At 37.1% G+C, this 21,122-nt stretch overlaps 1 protein-coding gene across 1 annotated transcript; it reads left to right on the top strand.

Annotated features, from left to right (window-relative positions):
- The first annotated feature begins 11,600 nt into the window (after positions 1–11,600).
- On the top strand, positions 11,601–16,222 carry LOC130934432 (pentatricopeptide repeat-containing protein At3g22150, chloroplastic). Its single transcript, XM_057864006.1, has 2 exons — positions 11,601–15,113; positions 15,215–16,222. Exon 1 carries the CDS (start codon positions 11,601–11,603, stop codon positions 14,145–14,147), a length of 2,547 nt encoding a protein of 848 aa, XP_057719989.1. The 3' UTR covers positions 14,148–15,113; positions 15,215–16,222.
- Positions 16,223–21,122: the final 4,900 nt, after the last annotated feature.

Here is a 21,122-nt window from a genome sequence, read left to right as displayed (position 1 = left end):
GTTACCAATTACTCAACCAAAGCCAAAAGGGAAAGATCTAACTTAAAACATCAATTGATAATAAATGATAGAAAAAGTAATAAGTCTGAAATACCTCAAATTGAATTAATAAAGATATCAAATATAACATGGGAATTCATAAATTAAATTGGAAAAATAAATAAAAGGAACATTGAACCTGTGATGAAGAAGAAATAATCCCAATAAGATAAATCCTAATCCTAAGAGAGAGGAGAGAGCCTCTCTCCCTAAACTACATCTAATCCTAAAATTGTGTATTATTCTTTAATTATTCGCTCTCCTTTGAATGCGTGGATTCCCCCACCTTATAGTCTCCAATCTGTATTTTCTGGGCTTGGATTTGGACCGAAAAGGGTCCAAAAATCGCGGGGGTAACTTCTGTAAATTCTGCAGATTGTGCACGTCACGCGTTCGCGTGGGTCACGCGGTCGCGTCATCTGGAGTTTTGCTTTTACACGCAGCAGCGTCAGTCACGCGTCTGCGTCAGTTGTGTTTCGCGCGAGTCACGCGTTCGCGTCATGCACGCGTTCGCGCAGATGCCAGTTTACGCAAAACACGCGTTCGCGTCGTCCAGTTTCTTCAAAAACTCCATTTTGTGCTTTCCTTCCATTTTTTTATGTTTCCTTTCCATCCTTTAAGTCATTCCTGTCCTATAAAGCCTAAAAGTACTCAACACACAGATCACGACATCGAATGGTAATAAAGGATAATTAAATTTAATATTTCTAAAGCATAGGAAACATGTTTTCACTTATGTCATATCACAAGGAAGGAATTATAAAATCATACAAATTCATATGAATAAGTGGGTGAAGAATTGATGAAATCACTCAATTGAGCACAAGATAAATCACAAAATAGTGGTTTATCCCAAATGTCCATTGCTCCCACTTAGTCAACCTCTACCTATGAAGGAAAGTCAAGTGGATAAATCAATTTGATTCCTCAAGTTCTAGTCAACTCCTAAGAAAAGACTAGTTTTAGTGGAATTCAAATCAACTAGCAATTTCTAATTATCAATCAACAAAAGCATTAGATAACTCAAGAGTCACTAATTACTCAACCTAAGACAAGAGGAGAAAAATCTACTCTAGCATTCTTCCAAGCATTTTATCAAATACTTGGAAGGCATAAAATAAAAGCATAGAAAAGTAAAAGGAGAACATTAAACCTAAATAACCAATTGCAAATATAAATGAGGACAAATGAAGGAAGAAGCAATAAAAAATAAAATACCTCAAATTGCATTAATAAGAAATTAAATGTAACATGAAGTGTTTATAAACTAAATTGGGGGAATAAACAAATCAACAAGAGAAATAAATAAACCAAAGTACTAGAACAATTAAAGTAGAAGAAACCTAAATTGAAGTAACATTGAATCTGAATTTGAGAAGAAATAAACCTAAAACTAAGAGAAACCCTAAAACCTAGATTTCTCTTTAGAAAACTACATCTAAAACATAAAATTATGTGAATGAGAAGTGTGTTTGATTGATTCCCTCACTATGCAGCCTCTAATATGTGTTTTCGAGCTTGAAACTAGGCCAAAAACAGCCCAGAAATCGCCCCCAGCGATTTCTGATACGTCCAGCACGTGGCTCTGTCACGCATACGCATCGCTCACGCGTGCGCGTCGCCTAACTGTATGGCAACTATGACAGATTGCATATCGCTTTGAAGCTCGGGATGTTAGCTTTCCAACGCAACTAGAATCGCCTCATTCGAATCTCTGTAGCTCAAGGGTTGATAGCTTAGCAATTCCTTTAATTTCTTGTATTCTTTCCACTTTTGTATGCTTCCTTTCCATCCTCTAAGCCATTCTTGCTCTATAAATCCTAAAATCACTTAACACACATATCAAGGCATCGAATGGTAACAAGAGAGGATTAAAATTAGCAAATTTAGGGCCAAAGAAGCATGTTTTCATTTATGGCACAAAATTAGGAAGGAAAATGTAAAACATGCGAATTCAATGAATAAGTGTGAGAATAATGGATAAAATCCACTAAATTAAGTACAAGATAAACCGTAAAATAGCGGTTTATCAATCTTCCCACACTTAAACATTAGCATGTCCTCATGCTAAGCTCGAGAGAATCAAAAGAGTGAAGAGGAATGGTAGAATGTATGAAATGCGACATATTTATATGAATGCAACTAAATGTGAAATGCTTCTACCTACTTGGTTAAAAGTAAATAAATCTTTTAAGAACAAATATGAACTGGATTTCACTAATTCAAATCATAAAAATGAAGTACAAATAGACTTGCAAGAAGAAGATAGCTTATGAAGGTCGGGAATAAAGAATCGAGCATTGAACACTCACTGGAAGTGTATACACTCTAATCGCTCAGGTGTTTAAGGTTCGATTCTCTCAATTCTCTACTAATCTTGCTTTCTAAAGCTTGCTCTTTATCTAACAATCAACAAAAAATTTAATACACAAATACACATATCAGGAGGTCTTTAAGGGTTGTAATGGGGTTATGGTAAAGGTAGGATTGTATTTGGTTAAGTGGACTAAAATCTGAATCCTTGATTAACCCAAACTTTCCACCTAACTTGAGACAATCCATGTAATCACAATACAAAATCTAACTACCCATTAACTATGTTTTCCACATATTCATGCATTCCAATTTTGAGTACAGTACATATGCATTGCTATCATCATATACTTTAGGGCATTTTGTCCCCTTTTTATTATTTGCTCTTTTTCTTTTCTTTTTCTTTTTTGTTTTTCTCAATGCATATGATTAAGATATTAAATGCAAGGATATGTGCTCAACTATTTTTTTTTCACAAATTCACCAAAAATATACAATACCCAATTCTCAAACCAAATGTTTCCAAACTAATTTCTCCACACTTAAATCATGAACACTCTCATTAGTCTAAGCTAACCAAGGATTCAAATTAAGGACATTATTATTTTTCGCTTAGAGTTAGTAATGAGCTAAAGTAAAGAACACATGGATAAAATGGGCTCAACTTTGGTTTGCAAAGGATAATGAAAAAGGTTAAGGCCATATGGGTATGTAAGCTCAGTGAAACAAGGCCTCAATCATATAAGTGCTTGCATACATCAAATAATGGAAATATAGAATTAAGCAAGACAAAGATCACAATTATAGAGAGAACAACACACACCAAAAAAATAAAGTATTGGTTGATAAGATGTAACCAGTCAATTAGGCTAAAAATCTCACGGGTTTTGTGTGTTCGAGCTCTAAACCATGTTCCAAAATAAATTTTCTCAAGCAAGTTTATTAAAAAATTTTTTAATTCAAATTAGTGAAATGTTATAAAATAGTTTCTTGGAAAAGAATTCATCACTTCAACCAAGTAGTAGTACAATATGCACAAAATCTAACAAACATGCAATCAATCATGCAAATGCGACAACTAACTAACAAAGAAAATTAAGCATTGGTATTGAGAAGAAAGTAACTAACCCAAGGAAGTCGGTATCGACCTCCCAACACTTAAAGATTGCACCGTCCTCGGTGCATGCAAAGATGTGCAAGTGGACGGGCTGCTACAACTGATGTTTTTTTTCTCAAAAGATTGTGCACAGGAACTCGTCGTCCGCCCCATTTAGAAGTCTTCCGTTTTCCTTCTTGATGGCCATCCTGAAAGAAGAGAATAAAGAAGAAAAGTAACCTAGTAACAAAGATAAGAAATAAATAAAATATGGGTGGGTTAATGCCGAATAATGAGGGTCTCAATTACATGGTAGCTACAACATGCAAGTGAGAAAATAGTAGAAGCAAATGGCATATCAATAGTGCAAAAATTGCAACAATATGGGGAGATAGTGTGGGTAATGCAAGATAGTATAAGTGCATGTCAATGCAAATAGAATACATGTGTCATAAAAATTTAGCATTGACCTATGAATAATAATACCCAACAATTTAAAACAAGTTACGAGCACAATAAATAATGCAGGAAAAGATGCAACAGTTGAATAAGAGCATTTAACACCAATGATAAAATAATAGATGTAGAAAAGAAAATAAAAATATGCGCAAGATTAAAATGCGATGAATGAAAGTATGCAAATAAGTTAAGTAAGAGAAATTGAAAGAGAATATGGATGAGACTGTAAAGAAATGAAGAAGAAGAAAGTAAGAAAGGAGGAAGAAAGAAGGAGAAAGGAGAGAAGAAAGAAGTAAGAAATGAAAACTAGGATGCGACGCGCGCGTAGGTCACGCGTGCGCGTGAAAACATAAACAACCATACGACGCGTAAGCGTCATCCACGCGTACGCGTAGATGGCTAAAAATTCATACGGACGCGCGAGCGTCGATCACGCGTACGCGTGACCACTCGCGCTAAAGGCACGTTTCCAGCATAGTGGCAGCCCAACTTTTTGTCTAATTCACCAATAACGCCGATTTTTCATTCCACGCGTACGCATCGCTGACGCTTACGCGTGGGTTGACAAAAATGCATGGGACGCGTACGCGTGTGGCTTGTGTGCCAGGCATCCCTCCCGCGTATTTCCAGCATAACTCTCTGCCCATTTTTTCAACATAGAGCAAATCTCTCATCGATGCGTACGCGTGGGACACGTGTACGCGTCACATCCTTTTTTTATTATGCTGATTGAAAATCTAAAAAGCTTCCAAAATAAATCGAAACATTATGAAATAAGCTAGATCACAACTTAAACTAAATAAACTTAATTAAAATTAAAATGCAACTTATTACCATTTGAGAAAATAGAAAGAATTTACCATGGTGGGGTGTCTCCCACTTAGCACTTTTAGTTAAAGTCCTTAAGTTGGACAGTTGGTGAGCTCCTTGTCATGGTGCCTTGTGCTTGAACTCATCCAGAAATTTCCACCAATGTTTGCAGTTTCAATAGCCTCCGGGATCCCAAACTAGGCGTATAAAGCCTTCAAGCAAGTTAAAGCAGGTGATAAAGCCCCAAGAGTGTTGATTGTTGGGATGAATTCCGGGGTCCCAAACCTTGCTTTTACACCCGTCTTCTTGTTGATCATCATTTTTTCACTTGGGTGGTGAGCAATCAGAATTCTCACTGGGACATCCAAACAACCTCTTAGACCCATTCAATTAAGACTTATACCAACCATTGCACTTAGACCTTGAACATCCAACCATAACGAACCTAGGATTGTATTGCCAGCTATTAACTATCCCCTTTCTGCTCTTAAAACCACAAAGTGCTTCGAGTTGTCCATCCGTCTCAAGCAGACCATATTCAAGTGGGAAGGTAAAGTTCACGGATAAGGAGTTTACCCACTTGAATATTGTGTTGGATGGCAATGACTTGGGGAGAGGTGTTTTCAGTGGTCTTGCAAGCTCCACTCCCTTGTGTTCTTCCTTGACTATTTTCACCTCTTGGCAAGCTTCTCCAACATTAACCTCTTCTTCAAGTCCAATGGGAGAGGATTCAATTGTAGATAAAAACTCATCAATTATTGAACCCATCTCATGATCAACTGCTTCCAAGTTTTCAACCATGATATGCTTGGAGGTTGTACACCCTCCTAAATATCAAATTCAAACGTCTTGGAAGGAGGCTCTATGACTTGAGTCTTCCATGAAGGTTCCGCATCTCTTAAGTCTTCAACTACTTCTTCTTCTTCAATAATTTCGGCCTTCTCCATTTGCTCTAGTACGAAATCAAACTCCTCCTTGATGTCTTCCACCTTTTGACAGCTTTCTTCAAGGATCTCTACTACCTCCACCTTTTGGACCTCCTCTTGCTTCTTTTGAAGTATGGATTCGTGAACCCGATCTATTAAGTCCCTAAGACGATCCCTTCTCTCTTATTCTGTGTCAATAGTATAATTGGGATCATGTTGCTCTTGTATTGATGGATCCACACGGGATATAAGAGCTTGGAGAGTAGAGGTGAGACCAGTGAGAGCAGAGGTAAGTGTGGTTTGAAGCTCTCTTTGCCCTTGGCAAATAACATTAAAGGTATCATCTATGGGAGCTTGGGGTGGATAGGAGGGTTCATTTGTTGAGAGAAATGGCTCATAATACAGAGGTGGTTCTTCTTGATAAGGATATGGAGATGGTGTATATTGAGGCAGTGGTTCTTGGGAGTAATTATGTTGGAATGCGGGTGGTTCTAAGTATGGCTTGTAAGGCTCTTGGTATGGTGGGTAAGGATTAGGGTCATATGGGTGTGTTTGGTAGTAAGGAGCTTGTGAGTATGGTGGTTCAAAATTATGTTGAGGAGGGGGTTCATAGGCATATGGTGGTGGTTGTTGATAATCAAAAGGGTGCTCACCATAGCTATTATCTTGGTATGCCTCTTGGAATGGCTCTTGGTCATAGTATGTTAGTGGAGGTTGTTACCAAGAGGGTTGATCAAATCCTTGTGGCTCCTCCCATCTTTGATTGTCCCATCCTCAATGCATATTCTTATTGTAGCCTCCATTCCCTACAACATAATTTGAACCAAACTCATAGCCAAAGTGATGAGAATTCATAGTAGCAAATAAAAACAAAAACTAATAAAAATAAGCAACAAAGTCCTAAAATTAACAAAAACTAGCAAACAAACAAAAAGCAAATATATACAATAACCAATAATAAGGCACACATTTGCAATTCTCCGGCAACGACGCCATTTTGATGATCGGATTTTTGATGGTATAGAATTTCACAAATGAATTCTCGTTGCAAGTATAGTTTCTAAACCAACAAAGAATCCTTTCATACAAACATTTGGTTGTCACAAGTAACAAACCCCTATAAAAATAAACCGAAGTATTTAAACCTCGGGTCGTCTCTCAAAGGAATTGCAGGGAAGTGTTCTTGTTATTGGTTATGTAAAAGTATATTTTTGGAGTTTTTAAGATAAGAAACAAGAAATGTAAATTGCAAGAATCAAACTAATACCTAATAAAGCTCTTGGCAAGGTATGAGAACTTGAAGTCCTATCCTCATTATCCTCATCAATTGTGATGACAAATGTCCATTACTCCCACTTAGTCAACCTCTACCTATGAAGAAAAGTCAAGTGGATAAATCAATTTAATTCCTCAAGTTCTAGTCAACTCCTAAGGAAAGACTAGCTTTAGTGGAATTCAAATCAACTAGCAACTTCTAATTATCAATCAACAAAAGCATTAGATAACTCAAGAGTCACTAATTACTCAACCTAAGCTAAGAGGAGAAAAATCTAATCTAGCATCATTCCAAGCATTTTATCAAACACTTGGAAGGCATAAAATAAAAGCATAGAAAAGTAATAGGAGAACATTAAACCTAAACAACCAACTGCAAATATAAATGAGGACAAATGAAGGAAGAAGCAATAAAAAAATAAAATACCTTAAATTGCATTAATAAGAAATTAAATGTAACATGAAGAGTTCATAAACTAAATTGGAGAAATAAACAAATCAACAAGAGAAATAAATAAACCAAAGTACTAGAATAATTAAAGTAGAAGAAACCTAAATTGAAGTAACATTGAATCTGAATTTGAGAAGAAATAAATCTAAAACTAAGAGAAACCCTAAAACCTAGATCTCTCTAGAAAACTATATCTAAAACATAAAATTATGTGAATGAGAAGTGTGTTTGATTGATTCTCCCACTCTGCAGCTTCTAATCTGTGTTTTTGGGTTTGGAACTGGGCCAAAAATAGCCCAGAATTGCCCCCAGTGATTTCTGATACGTCCAGCACGTGGCTCTGTCACGCGTACGCATCGCCCACGCGTATGCGTCGTTGAACTTTTGCAACGTCACACGTATGTGTGATCCACGTGTGCGCGTTACCTAACTGCATGGCAATTATGGCAGATTGCATATCATTTTGAAGCCCCGGATGTTAGCTTTCCAACGCAACTAGAATCGCCTCATTCGGACTTCTGTAGTTCAAATTATGGTCGATTTAGTACAAAGATGTCACGGTTGACAGCTTAGCAATTTCTTCAATTTCTTGTATTCTTATCCACTTTTGCATATTTCCTTTCCATCCTCTAAGTCATTCCTGCCCTATAAATCCTGAAATCACTTAATATACATATCAAGGCATTTAATGATAATAAGAGAGGATTAAAATGAGCAAATTTAGGGCCAAAGAAGCATATTTTCAATCATGGCACAAAATTAGGAAGGAAAATGTAAAACACGCGAATTCAATGAATAAGTGTGAGAATAATAGATAAAATCCACTAAATTAAGCACAAGATAAACCATGAAATAGCGGTTTATCATTCATCCCGCCTACGGTAAGGACAGTGACTTTGTTCCGCTCATGAATAGGCAAGTTGATTATGAAGGATTCCCTCTCTTGTTGTGATGTGGATGTGAGGAAGGTGAAAAGACACTCTTCTTTGTATTATCCCCACATATTTCTCTTAGTTGTAAGGTGGAAATACACATTCTTTCGAATATAAAAAGACACACTCCTTTGTAATTTCTCCAGGAGAAGGTGAAAAGACACTCTCCTTCGATAATATTTCTCATGGGGATGCGCAACTGAGAGACAATGTTCGGGTTAGCTACGCGATGTGTCAGGTTTGACACTTTAACTGACACGTGAACTCGCAGATAGTAGGACAGACATGCGTTATACTGCTTTTGTTTGTCATTGTTTGAGTGTGTATAATTGTTTTGGTTTACCTAGCTGATTATCTTGCTTAACTGTTAGTTGTACTACTTGTTCTAATTGTGTCTAATTGTGATTGCTTTGTATTCACTTTGTGTTTGTGATTGATCCTATTGAACTGAATATGTGATTGAAAGATCTTGTGACTAAGGAGAGATGATGATGTATTGAAAATTATTGAGACTAGAGGTAGTCACAGAACTGAGATTTAGCGGATTAACCATGTTGGGATTAGTTTTAAAATCCTAGGCTTAAACTTCTGGGAAATTGGAATTAGGATTGTTTAGAGGGTTCATATTTCTTTATGTAGTCTTTATTTGGAACTATTACTCTAATGGAAACCTTCGAGTTCTCACTTGTCGTGGATTTTCTATTTTTCAGATGTAGGGTGTGACGTACCTTGCTGAGAGTGCCGGATTCAATATGGTTAAGCGAAGAAGGCCTTTTGAGATTTATTTTGGTTTTAGAATTCTCTCCATTTTTTATACTTTATTGTATATTTTGTATATTTTCTGGTACAGTAATATTCTAGCCGACCTTTTTTCGCGGGTCGAGACTAGTAGCTCCTATGTATGTATATATCTTTTCTATGTATCGTCTCTTGGAACTTATGATATCTCTTACTTATGTATACGAAGTGTAATCGCATTAACGTATTTTTGTGTGTGATTAATGGTTATTAATGTTTACTTTCTTTTATAGGCTCCTAATTATATTATCAATCTTTAATTATTATGTATGTATTTTTTTTAAGCATCGTAATACCTTACCACCTTTAATTTATGATTATAGCATAAAATTTTGTGTAATAAAATGTTACAAGTTTAACTTATTTGTACAGGAAGAGAAATGGGATATTTCGCGCCTATTTTCTCTAATTTGAAGTGTAATTATATAAATTCATTTTATTAGTCCAGTTAAAAAAATAATAGAGACTCGTTTTAATTTAGCTTTTGTGTTATTTATATTTTAAGAATTAATTTTTTTTACTTATTTTAATAAAAACCTCAATAACTAACCTTTTCATTTTCTATTTAAATGATCCTAGAATATTTTAAAATCTTTTATAGATTATTTAGAAATAAAATTATTTAATTAAAAGAGAATGTGCATATTTTATTTTATATTATAAAATTCAATAAAAAAACACTAAAAAATAATAAAATAAAAGATAAATTATAATTTTTATCTTTAAAGTTTGATAAAAATTTTAAAAATAATTCTAGATTTTATTTTGTTTTAATTTTGTTTTAAAAATTTTTATATTTGCATCAAATATATTTTTTATGACTAATTTTTTAAAAAATTTAAAACTAATTTAATAATAATTTCACAAAAAAAATATTTAATATAAACAAATTAGACATGATTGAGATATATTATTGATTGATTGGTTCTAAACTACGATGCATGAACACTAAGATGGATACGGGACACTGACACGAGATACAACACGGAACACATGAATTTTAAAATATTATAAGATACGGAGACACACATGATACATATATATAATATAAAGTATTTTTTAGATAATTTATAATGATATCTTAATAATTTATTGATATTAAAAATATAATTTAAATTTTAATGATTTTTAATATTTTATTTTAATTATATAAAGTATTTAAAATATTTTTTGTTTTAATAAATAATAATATATACTATTTTTAAATTTATTTTAAGAATAAAATTAGACACACTAATACGTGATAATATTTAAGTGTGTCCAAATATGTCCGAACAAAATTTATTTTTATTAAGATACGGTTGAACACTGCAGACATACATATCAAATGTGTCGTATTCAAAATACGTTGAACACCTGGATATAATAATTCAATGGGGGAGTGGATCATCTCCAGTAAAAAAAATTAGATAATATCTAATATAAAATTTCATTTTTTATTATTCTCTCTTCTATTTAATTTTAGTCTTACTTATAGAATTAAATGTAAAAAATCACACTTTATTTTTTCAAATATTAATAAAAATGGAGAGAATCCATTTTCAATTTAATGAAGTGATCTTGCTTCGTAAGTTTTAAATTTATTAAACAAAATTAAAATAAAATAAAATTTAAGATGAGAACTTAGAGCATCTCCAATGGGGAGCCCCGTTACTATGTAGTCAGAGAAAAAGAGGAATTGGAGCATTGGAGTGAAGAGAAAGTGAGTTCCCTCACTGTTTTCAAGAAAAGGGAGTCCCTCTGAATGGGGACTCTCATTGCTCAATCAACACTTGCCAAATGGCAAGTTAGGTAAAAAAATAAATAGTTATATAAAATATTAATTAATTAAATAGTTATATTAATTAATTAATAATAATTAATTCAATAATAATTATAATAATTAATTAAATTAAGTAATTATAATTTTATTTAATTAATAATTTATATTAATTATTTAAATAATAATTAATTAAGTAATTAAATTATAATTAATTTATTAATAATTATAATAATTAATTAGATTAAATAATTATTTATTTATTTATTTAATAATTTATATTAATTATTTATATAATAATTAATATTAAATATTATTAATATTTATATTAATTATTAATAATTTATATTAATTATTTAATATTAATATCTTTTAATAGTGAATTATTTTTAAATTTAAATATTTAAATTACATTATTAACAAAAATTAATTATATTAATTACAAGTATTTTAATTAATTAATTAAGTGGGACCACAACAGGAACTAAAGTTAGTTCCTCCTAATGGAGAAGAGAGAGATGTTTTGAGTTCCTATTTACTGTTTATGACGCAAAAACTGATGTGGAGTTACTTTTTATGACAAGTGGGCCATAAACAGGAACTGGGATGAGTTCCCTACTGGAGATGGTCTTATTGGTCAAGGTCTCAAGGATGAGTTTTTCACCCTATCATCAATGAATTTCAAGTCCCAACACCGGTTCACCTCTAATATCAAATCATATTCTCCGACACACTCTCAGCAATGCCTTCTTGTACAGCCATTAGCTCATCCCCTTCCCGCTCCTTCACCTTCTTCACCGTCGCCTCTTCCTCCTCTGACTCACCCAGGCCCAGCTCATACTCACCAGTTCCCACACTCTCCGAAGATACACACCCTCCCAGGCCCAAGCCCAAGCCCATTCCGAAGCCCACAACTCCCACCATCCGCTCCCGCCTCAGCCAACTGTGCCAGCAGGGAGACCCCCACCTTGCGCGCCACCTTTTCGACTCCCTCCCCTTCCCCTCCACCGTCCTATGGAACACCATCATCATCGGCTTCGTCTGCAACAACCTGCCCCTCCACGCCCTCCACTTCTACGCGCGTATGAAGTCCACCCCCTCAACGCGCTTCGACTCCTACACTTTCTCCGCCACTCTCAAAGCCTGCGCCCTCTCCCTCAACCTCTCCACCGGAAAAATCATTCACTCGCACTTCCTCCGCTGCTGCCAAACAAACCCTAACCCCAGCCGGATCGTCTACAACTCCCTCCTCCACATGTACTCCACTTGCTTGCCACCAAACGCGACCCAACCGGAACGCGATTATGTACTCAAGGTGTTCTCCGTTATGCCCAAGCGAGACGTCGTTGCTTGGAACACCTTGGTTTCATGGCACGTCAAGACGGAGCGCCACGTGGAAGCCGTTAAAGCCTTCTGCCAGATGATGCAACGGGGAATAACGCCCAGCGCCGTTTCTTTCGTGAATGTGTTCCCCGCTGTGGCTGGGACTGGGGATTCGAGAACCGCACGTGCTTTGCACGGGTTGGTTGTGAAGTTTGGGAATGAGTATGTGAATGACTTGTTTGTTGTGAGCTCTGCTATTCTTATGTATGCTGAGGTTGGTTGTTTGGAACGGGCGAGGGTGTTTTTTGAGCGGTGCTCGGAGAAGAATACCGAGGTGTGGAACACCATGATTGCAGGTTATGTTCAGAATAACTGTCCTGTTGAAGGCATTGATGTTTTTGTTGCGGCATTATATTCGGATGAGGCGGTATGCGATGATGTAACGTTTCTTTCTGTTATCAGTGCTGTTTCGCAGCTGCAGCAGGTAAAATTGGCTGAGCAGATACACGCCATTGTACTGAAGAGTTTGGTGGTTTTGCCTGTTATGATTCTCAATGCAATCATGGTTATGTACTCGAGATGTAGTTCTGTTGAAACTTCGTTTAAGGTTTTTGATAAGATGGTGGAAAGGGATCACGTATCATGGAATACTATAGTTTCTTCCTTTGTGCAGAATGGTTTAGATGAGGAAGCATTGATGCTTGTCTGTGAGATGCAGAAGCAGAAGTTTGCTTTTGATTCTGTCACCGTTACTGCCCTTCTTTCCGCAGCTTCTAACCTTAGAAACTCACATGTTGGAAGGCAAACTCATGCGTATCTAATTCGGCATGGGATAGAATTTGAGGGAATGGAGAGTTATCTGATAGATATGTATGCAAAATCTGGCTTCATTAGAACTTCCGAATTGCTATTTGAGCAGAATTTCCCGAGCGACAGAGATCAGGCCACATGGAATTCTATGATTGCTGGTTATACACAGAATGGGCTCAATGAGAAAGCGATTATAATTCTTAGAGAGGCATTATTACACAATGTAGTGCCTAATGCAGTGACCTTGGCTTCAATTCTCCCAGCTTGCAGCTCAATGGGAAGCATAGCCTTTGCTAGGCAAATTCATGGATTCTCCATTCGTCATTCATTAGACCAAAATGTTTTTGTGGGAACTGCTTTAGTTGACACATATTCCAAAACAGGGGCAATTGCTTATGCTGAAGATGTCTTTGTCAGAACACCTGAGAAGAATTCAGTCACATATACTACAATGATGATGAGCTATGGACAGCATGGGATGGGAAGAAAAGCTCTTACCTTGTATGATTCTATGCTGAGATCTGGCATTGAGCCCGACGCGGTTACTTTTGTTGCCATCTTGTCTGCTTGTAGTTATACTGGTTTGGTCGATGAAGGTCTTCAGATATATGAGTCTATGGAAGAAGTGCATAAAATTAAGCCATCCATTGAGCATTATTGTTGTGTTGCGGACATGTTAGGGAGGGTCGGGAGGGTGGTTGAGGCATATGAGTTTGTTAATGAATTGGGTAGAGATGGCAATGCAATAGAAATCTGGGGATCGCTTCTTGGGGCTTGCAAAAATCATGGATACTTTGAATTGGGAAAGGTTGTTGCAGAAAAGCTGCTAAATATGGAGAGAGAACAACGGATGGCAGGCTACCATGTTCTGCTCTCAAATATTTATGCCGAGGAAGGAGAGTGGCAAAATGTTTATAGAGTGAGGAATCAGATGAAGGAAAAAGGTTTGCAAAAGGAAATAGGCTGTAGTTGGGTTGAGATATCTGGGTTTTTGAACTGCTTTGTATCCAGAGATGAGAAGCACCCTCAGAGTGCTGAGATATATAAGGTCCTGGATCAGTTGACCAAGGACATGAAAGATGCAGGTTATAAACCATCTTTTGGTCCAAATTTAAATATGACTTTGGAGCCCAATGAATTAAAGTCAATCGTTTAAAACAAATTTTATGAAAGTGAGCTACAAATAGCATTTTACAGCGTGCATTTGCTGAGGAAATGTCATGGTTGTCAGGGATAAGCATAATTGATAATAGTGGTCGGCATATGCTTATCCAGACTACTGGGACTGCTGCTTTGTGACAGTTAACTAGGCTGGCTATTTATTCAAAACAGATTGTTGTTGATTGCCTCCACCAATTCATGTACAATACAGTTGTACAGTTGTCTTGAATCTCAGCCTGGGATGTTTATCGGTTGGCCCAGATTGTCAGTTATCCCTGCCAATGTTTTAGGGATGTAAACGGGTTGGGTTAGGTCAGGTTTGAGGGAGAATAAGAACCCATCTAATGAAAATTAATATGTTCGGTTTGGATCGGTTGGCTCAGATCGTCAGTTATCCTGCCAATGTTAGTATGTTACACACATAACAATATGCACGTCGGTGCTGGAAATTCTGTGTGGTTTTTATTATCCAATAGTTTCACCTCATTTTCTGCATAGATAGTTAGATACCTTTGTTCCTGGTACTAAGTGTTCAATCTAATAATATTTTGATCATATCACCGCAACCAATGTTAGGTGATGTAATTGGGATGTACATCAGGAAGTTAGCGTTTTTGTTGTGCTTCATAAAGTGACCAATGTAAGTGTATAAGATGCTGTAGGTGATTCCCCATACAAGTTATGCTAGAGGCATTGACCTTCCATAAAGATGATAACTTGGAAGATAAACTGCATGGTTGGGATTGTTGTGTCCTCTATAGATAGATAGAAATTAAACTCAATACAAGTTAGCAAGTTACTGAATCTGATGTCAGTGCACATTTTGGGATGCTGTTAGAGAATGAGCAAGGGTCTGATGTTACTTGCTAGTGGAGAAATGTTTTCTGCACAAAAGCTTGTCTTTGCTGCTCAATCACCTGAATTTGAATCACATTTTACAATGGTTTCTAAGGTTTTCAAGGTAGCACTTCCCTCAATCTTTTTATGATTAGTTAGGGTAGCATATCTTTTGCTTGTTGACTAATGTTTATTGGGTTTTATTTATTCTTTTTATTTATACAGACACTCTTACTGAAGATAAAGAGCTTTCCGTCTTCCCTTCAATGCTTGACACATTTGTGATGAAATTATTGGCTGCTGCTGAAAAGTCCAAGGCTTGAGTGGATGTGCTTATTTTCTACTTTTTGAAGACTTATCTAGAGATTCTTTCACACTTTTTGCTGATCATTCTCATGCTATAGAACTGATCCATCTGTCTACAAACTTTTTTTTATGGGAACCTCATTGGTGAGTTTCCTGCATTTTTTTCCACCCAAAACTATACCTGAATTAATATTTGATATTCAGGTACTGTAGTCTGTAGATAAAATCTTACTATATAGTTAAGGGACAAGGTAAACTTTCGCCCCATGTCATTTCATTTTATTATTCTTGTTTAAACATTCTATAAATGCCTAGTGATCTGTTTCTTTTTCCCTCTAAAGTGAACAGGAGGCCTTTTTATTCCATCTGTTAAATTGACACCTATACACGAGGATAGATGTCCCTACTTCATAAATGATCATGTCAACAATTATTTGGCCACTGATATGAGATGATACGATATTTGGCTCCATCTGACGTAAATTATAATTTTTTGATTGAGATGTTGTGGCTTGCTCTACCTGCGGATAAGCTTCGTATATGGATGGGGAGTATGGGAGACAGGGACGACCTCCCACAGGGTGGCAACACAACCCAGATCCACTGGTACTCACCCGTCTTTACCGGTTGGGACGGGTAATTACTCGATTCGGTGCAAGGCGGGTTTTTAGTGGAACGGATTTAGGAAATACCTGTCCGGTATATATAATAGGTGTTTCACATATACCGGTGTATTTTAGCAGTACATGATGTTCCTTTCTTTTTAATCGTTGAGATTTATAATAAAATAAATAAGAATGAGATTGAATGACTTGTACGTAGACTTGTTTGACTAATGAGCATGGTGAAGAAGATATTTGTCCTTTCCTTCACCCACTAAGAGAGAGATAAAATTAGAAGATATTTGTCCTTTCTTTCACCCACCAAGAGAGAGATAAAATTACAATATTGTTCGATCTATAGCTAGCTTGTGTTGCCGTGTTGGATGAGTTGAGCCTCTGATAGGTTTGTGTGACTGACCTCTTTTTCAACAAGTCTTGAAAATTTTATTAAGAAAAAGCTTGTTGATTATTCATTTTCTTTTAAAAAAATTAATTGGTTCATTTATAGACTTTTTTTAATAAAAAAACATATTATTTAGGCATTTAAAAATAGCGATAAAAATTTTTAATTTATAGTTATCATTTTCATTAATTATAATTATTGTAATAATAGTATAACAATAACTAAAACAACATTAACAATAATAACAATATTTTTCTTACAAAAAATTAAATGTAACACGCAAGTCAGACTTCTTTTTATTTCTATAAACTTCTTTTATAAATTCCAGATAATTATATTTTAGCAATAAATGTCAATTTCTTTAAACATCTCATTTGTTTTAGAATAAGTTATAAAATAGGATCCTAAAGTTTACATTGTCGACAAAATTAACCTTAACAGATATGAAGGATAAATAAGATTCCAAAAAATTTAATTGATAAATTGATCCTTTTGTTGTTTTCAATTAAATTTTTAATATATTTATTGAACAAATAAATCTTTAATAAATTTTATTACAAAATAGTTAAGTTCTAAAAATACATTCTAAGAGAAATTAGATTCTTTTAAAATAAACGATGGAAGGACAAATCTATATATGATGAGAGTTGTTACGGTAGGTAACCGGAGATTAATAGAATGGATGGCGCTAGTTGGCCCAATCGCCTGTGGATGGTAGTCTCCGAGCTGGTTTGCACGCTGGAGCCTCCTTCCGACTTGTTTATGTGAGTGAATGGGGGGTGGTACCTGCAAAGACACTCCGATGCCTAAGTTAGCAAGGATGTGAGCAGGTCTAGAGAGTATTGGGCTTAGAGATACCTGAGGGGAGTCAGTGTATTTATAGTGGTGAGCCAATAACCACCGTTGGAGTAGTGCCATATTTTTAGGATACTAACCGTCCCACTATCTTAGGGAGGTTAAGATATGGCTCGATAAAGTAGTTAGAGAGATTTTAGGGGCAGTTACTCATTTGAATGAGTGCTTATCTGCCAGCTATTCTCTGTTCCGACTTCTTTGGAGTAAGTCGGGTTTAACACCGACTTCTTAGTGCGAAGGTTGGCGTTCAGCAAGGCTCAATCCTCTGGACTAGGCCTTTTATTTGGACCTAGGCCTTTATTATTGGGCCAGGGTATGAACAGTGCCCCTACTTGAGCCCAAGATTTTTATAAGGCTTGGGTTCGAGTATTTTACTCGGGGTCGTAGTCGACTTGTTGGAGGACCGACGTGATTTTCCGAAACCGACGTGACTTTCCGTGTCTTTTCGGTTCTGACAATTACGTCTAATCAAGCGTCGTGTCTGTTAGGGATGTGCATAGACTTTGGTAACGGTGCATTCTCATTAATGACTGCCCCGCTTTTACCATTATGCCCCTTAGCATGTTTATAAATACTTTCCCTCTCTTTCACTTTTTCGTTTCTGCAATTTTTCAAATTTCTTCTTGCTTTGTTCGTGCTTCGTTCTTGCGTTCGGAGATCTCTGCTTCTTCCAACCTTCGCTTTTGGACAAAGGTTAGCGTTTACTTTTATGACATGCTTTGTGTTTGCATGCTTTTATTTTCTTTGGAGGGGGAGAAGTGACGTTGTAGGCTTTCGTATCCCCTTAGGGACTCTCGTTTTTTATTCTTTTTCCTTTTTCCTTTGTAGGTTTTCATCGTATTTTTAGAAAAATGTCTTCTGTAGAAGCTCTTTCTCAATGGGTTGATGTCACAGTCCTGGGGGAGGAACCCTTGGTCGATGCTGAGTTTATTACTCATCTTCGTACTCATCACAGGATTTGTGTTTCTGAGGATGACGAGCTAAAGTATGAGTTGGTAGTCACGGGTCCAGAAGACCGGGTTTGTTTGGGGAGGGCCAATGAGGCGGCCTCTCATTTTTTCTTTATGTATAAATGTATGATCACCCGTTTGGGTGTCTTTCTTCCTTTTTCGGATTTTGAGATGTCTGTTTTGCACCACTGTCGAGTTGCCCCTACCCAACTTCACCCCAATTCTTGGGGTTTTCTGAAAATTTATCAATTTATGAGTCACGCTTTGGACTTTTCGACCTCTTTGAGGATTTTCTTTTTTCTTTTCCACATGACTAAGCCCTTTAGTGGGCTAAACAACAAGCAGCAATGGGTGTCTTTCCGAGCCATACAAGGCCGGAGAATTTTCACCCTTTTTGACGAATCCTTCCATGACTTCAAAAATTATTTTTTCAAAGTGCAAGCTGTAGAGGGTCACCACCCCTTTTTTCTGGATGATAACTCTTCTCCTCGCTTTCCCTTATATTGGCTGGAGGCCTCCCCTTGTGAGAAATATGGTCTGGATGACCTGGATGAAGTAGAGGCTGCCATTGTGGGGTTCCTCCGAGAAGTGTGGGGGAGGGCCCCATACTTGGATACTAAAAAATTTCTCCAAGGGTCTCCGACCTTTATCCAAGCACAGCTAGGTAGCTTTCTCTTGTTTGTTAGATTCCCGACTTGTTGACTGATCATTCCGACTTGTTTGATTCCTTAGCTGTTGTTTTCTTTTTATTCAGAAATGGCAAAGACGAACGCTCAGGAATCTTTCCAGAGAGTCCAGGAGGCCAAAGCCAAGTCTCGCGCTCGGGCTGGTGGTGCCAGGGTTATCTCTCCTCCTCCTCCTCCTCGGAACGTTGGGACTCTTTCCAAGCCCATTGTGATTTCTTCTTCTGCTCCCTCTCAGCCGCCCCCCGTCGTCTGACCTTCCCCTGATCCAAAGAAGCGCAAGACCTTAGAGTCTGGCTCTTCTGGTGAGGTTAAGGCGGATGCTATTGCGTTCGTCCGAAAGAATATCTATCCTCATGCTCGTATAAGCATGGATGATATGTCCGTTCGGAGCCACCTTACCACTATGATCGAGGAGAGTCTCAAAGCGGCGGGGGTCTGTGGCAAACTCTTGGATATTTTCGAGAAGGCTCCTCTCAGCTCTTTAGGGATGACCTCGAGGGTCGAGGAGCTGGAGGGAAGGCTTCGTTCATACTAAGAGCATGAGGGAGAGTTAAAGAAGGAAATCGCCAAGCTGAGGGAGGAGAGAGATACCTTCCGGGAGAAAGGGAAGGTTTTGCAGGCCCAATGCAACATGGAGGTGGAGTTGAGGAAAACAGCGCAGGCCAGCTATCAAAGTTTATTCAATGATCTTGTGTCTGTGAAGAATGATCTGCTGAATTCTCGGAAGGCATATGATGAGTTGGAGGACTCTATTGCTGATGGCGCCGAGGAGTCTTGGAGGATCTTCCTGGAGCAAGTCAGAGTTATTGCTCCCGACTTGGATCTTTCTCCTTTACATCCTGACAAAGTTGTTATTGATGGTGCCATTGTGGATCCTCCTGCCCCCGTAATCGTTTCCGAGTCAGAATTGAAGACTCGGGGGCAGAGGATTATTGAGTCCCCTCCTCATTCTAAAGATGCTCCGAGTTCTTCAGTAGATCCTCCTATCTCTTCATCTCCCATGGATGCCTCTGGTGGCGCTCCTCCTGCCTCTGGTGGTGGTGATCCTTCTTCTAAAAAATGATTAGTGGCTATTTGGGGGTCCGGCCTGTGGGCCCCCCTTTTTTAAACTCTTTATTTATTTCTGGTTTGTGGTGTTTATTGAACAATTTCCTTTGGCCTTTTAAGGCCGTAAACAAAATATTTTATGAGTACCCTTTTTAATAAGGGTTTTAACTTAACAAAATAAATACCCTTTTTTGGATAAGGGTTTGAGTTACCTTGTGCGTATATGCTTTTTTGATTTTCCGAAGTCCCCTTGATCTTTTCTTGAAAACCTTTCCCTTTGGCTTGTTTGTTTTTCTGAGCCTTTTGTTTAAGGACTTTTGAGACAGCCTTTAAACTTACTTTTTCCTAGGTTTTTCAATCTCTTTTTATTATCCCTTATACTCAACTTCGCTCTAGTGAGTTCTTATGACTTAGGTTATTTTTGCGATGCGTTTTTCTTCTACTCGGTCCTTCACTCCGATTTACGGGTCGAAGTATTTCCGAGCTTTTCTACTCGGGTTCTCATTTCGACTTATGAGTCGGATTGTTCCCGAGTTTTTTACGATCAACTCATATAACCTCTTTACACCGACTTGTACCTCGTCGTTTTATCCTGACGACCATCTAGGTCGGTTCATGGGATTTTCACGTTTTGTCGAGCTTAAGTTGGCGCGTTTCGTAGAAAGACTTAGAAAATAAAAAGGACTTTATAAGAGATATTGTGGATGAAAAAGATCTTTATTAATTGGGGAGGTACCTTCTTGCTACTAAGGGTTTTAGTATCCTATTTTCCCTTAGCCTCTACTATGATGCCTCGTTAAAAATCCTTCTCCAGAAAAAATCCTTTTGGGAAAAAATCATGAAGTTGGGAAAAGAGTACATCAGGGAGTAGAGTTCGCTTTTAACTGTAGTACCTTTTCATATTACAAGCATGCCACGACCTTGGGAACTCAGTGCCGTTCAGGTCGGTTACTTTATAATAACCTTTTCCTAAAACTTCATTGACTTTGTATGGTCCCTTCCAATTTGCGGCGAGCTTTCCTTCTCCTGATTTGTTGACTCCGATGTCGTTTCTGATTAAGACCAAGTCATCCGGAGCAAATGTTCTTCGAATGACTTTTTTGTTGTACCTTGTAGTCATCCTTTGCTTCAACGCTGCTTCTCTTATCTGGGCATCTTCTCGGACTTCGGGGAGCAAGTCGAGCTCCTCTTTGTGCCCCTGTATGTTTTCGATCTCGTCATGGAGAATTACCCTTGGGCTTTGCTCATTGATTTCTATTGGTATCATTACCTCTACACCATAGA

The sequence above is a fragment of the Arachis stenosperma genome, chromosome 6 (genome assembly GCF_014773155.1).
Source record: "Arachis stenosperma cultivar V10309 chromosome 6, arast.V10309.gnm1.PFL2, whole genome shotgun sequence".
NCBI classification, from domain to species: Eukaryota; Viridiplantae; Streptophyta; class Magnoliopsida; order Fabales; family Fabaceae; genus Arachis; species Arachis stenosperma.
The sequence above is the reverse complement of the archived record's forward strand: the minus strand, read 5'-3'. Positions and strand labels throughout refer to the sequence as shown.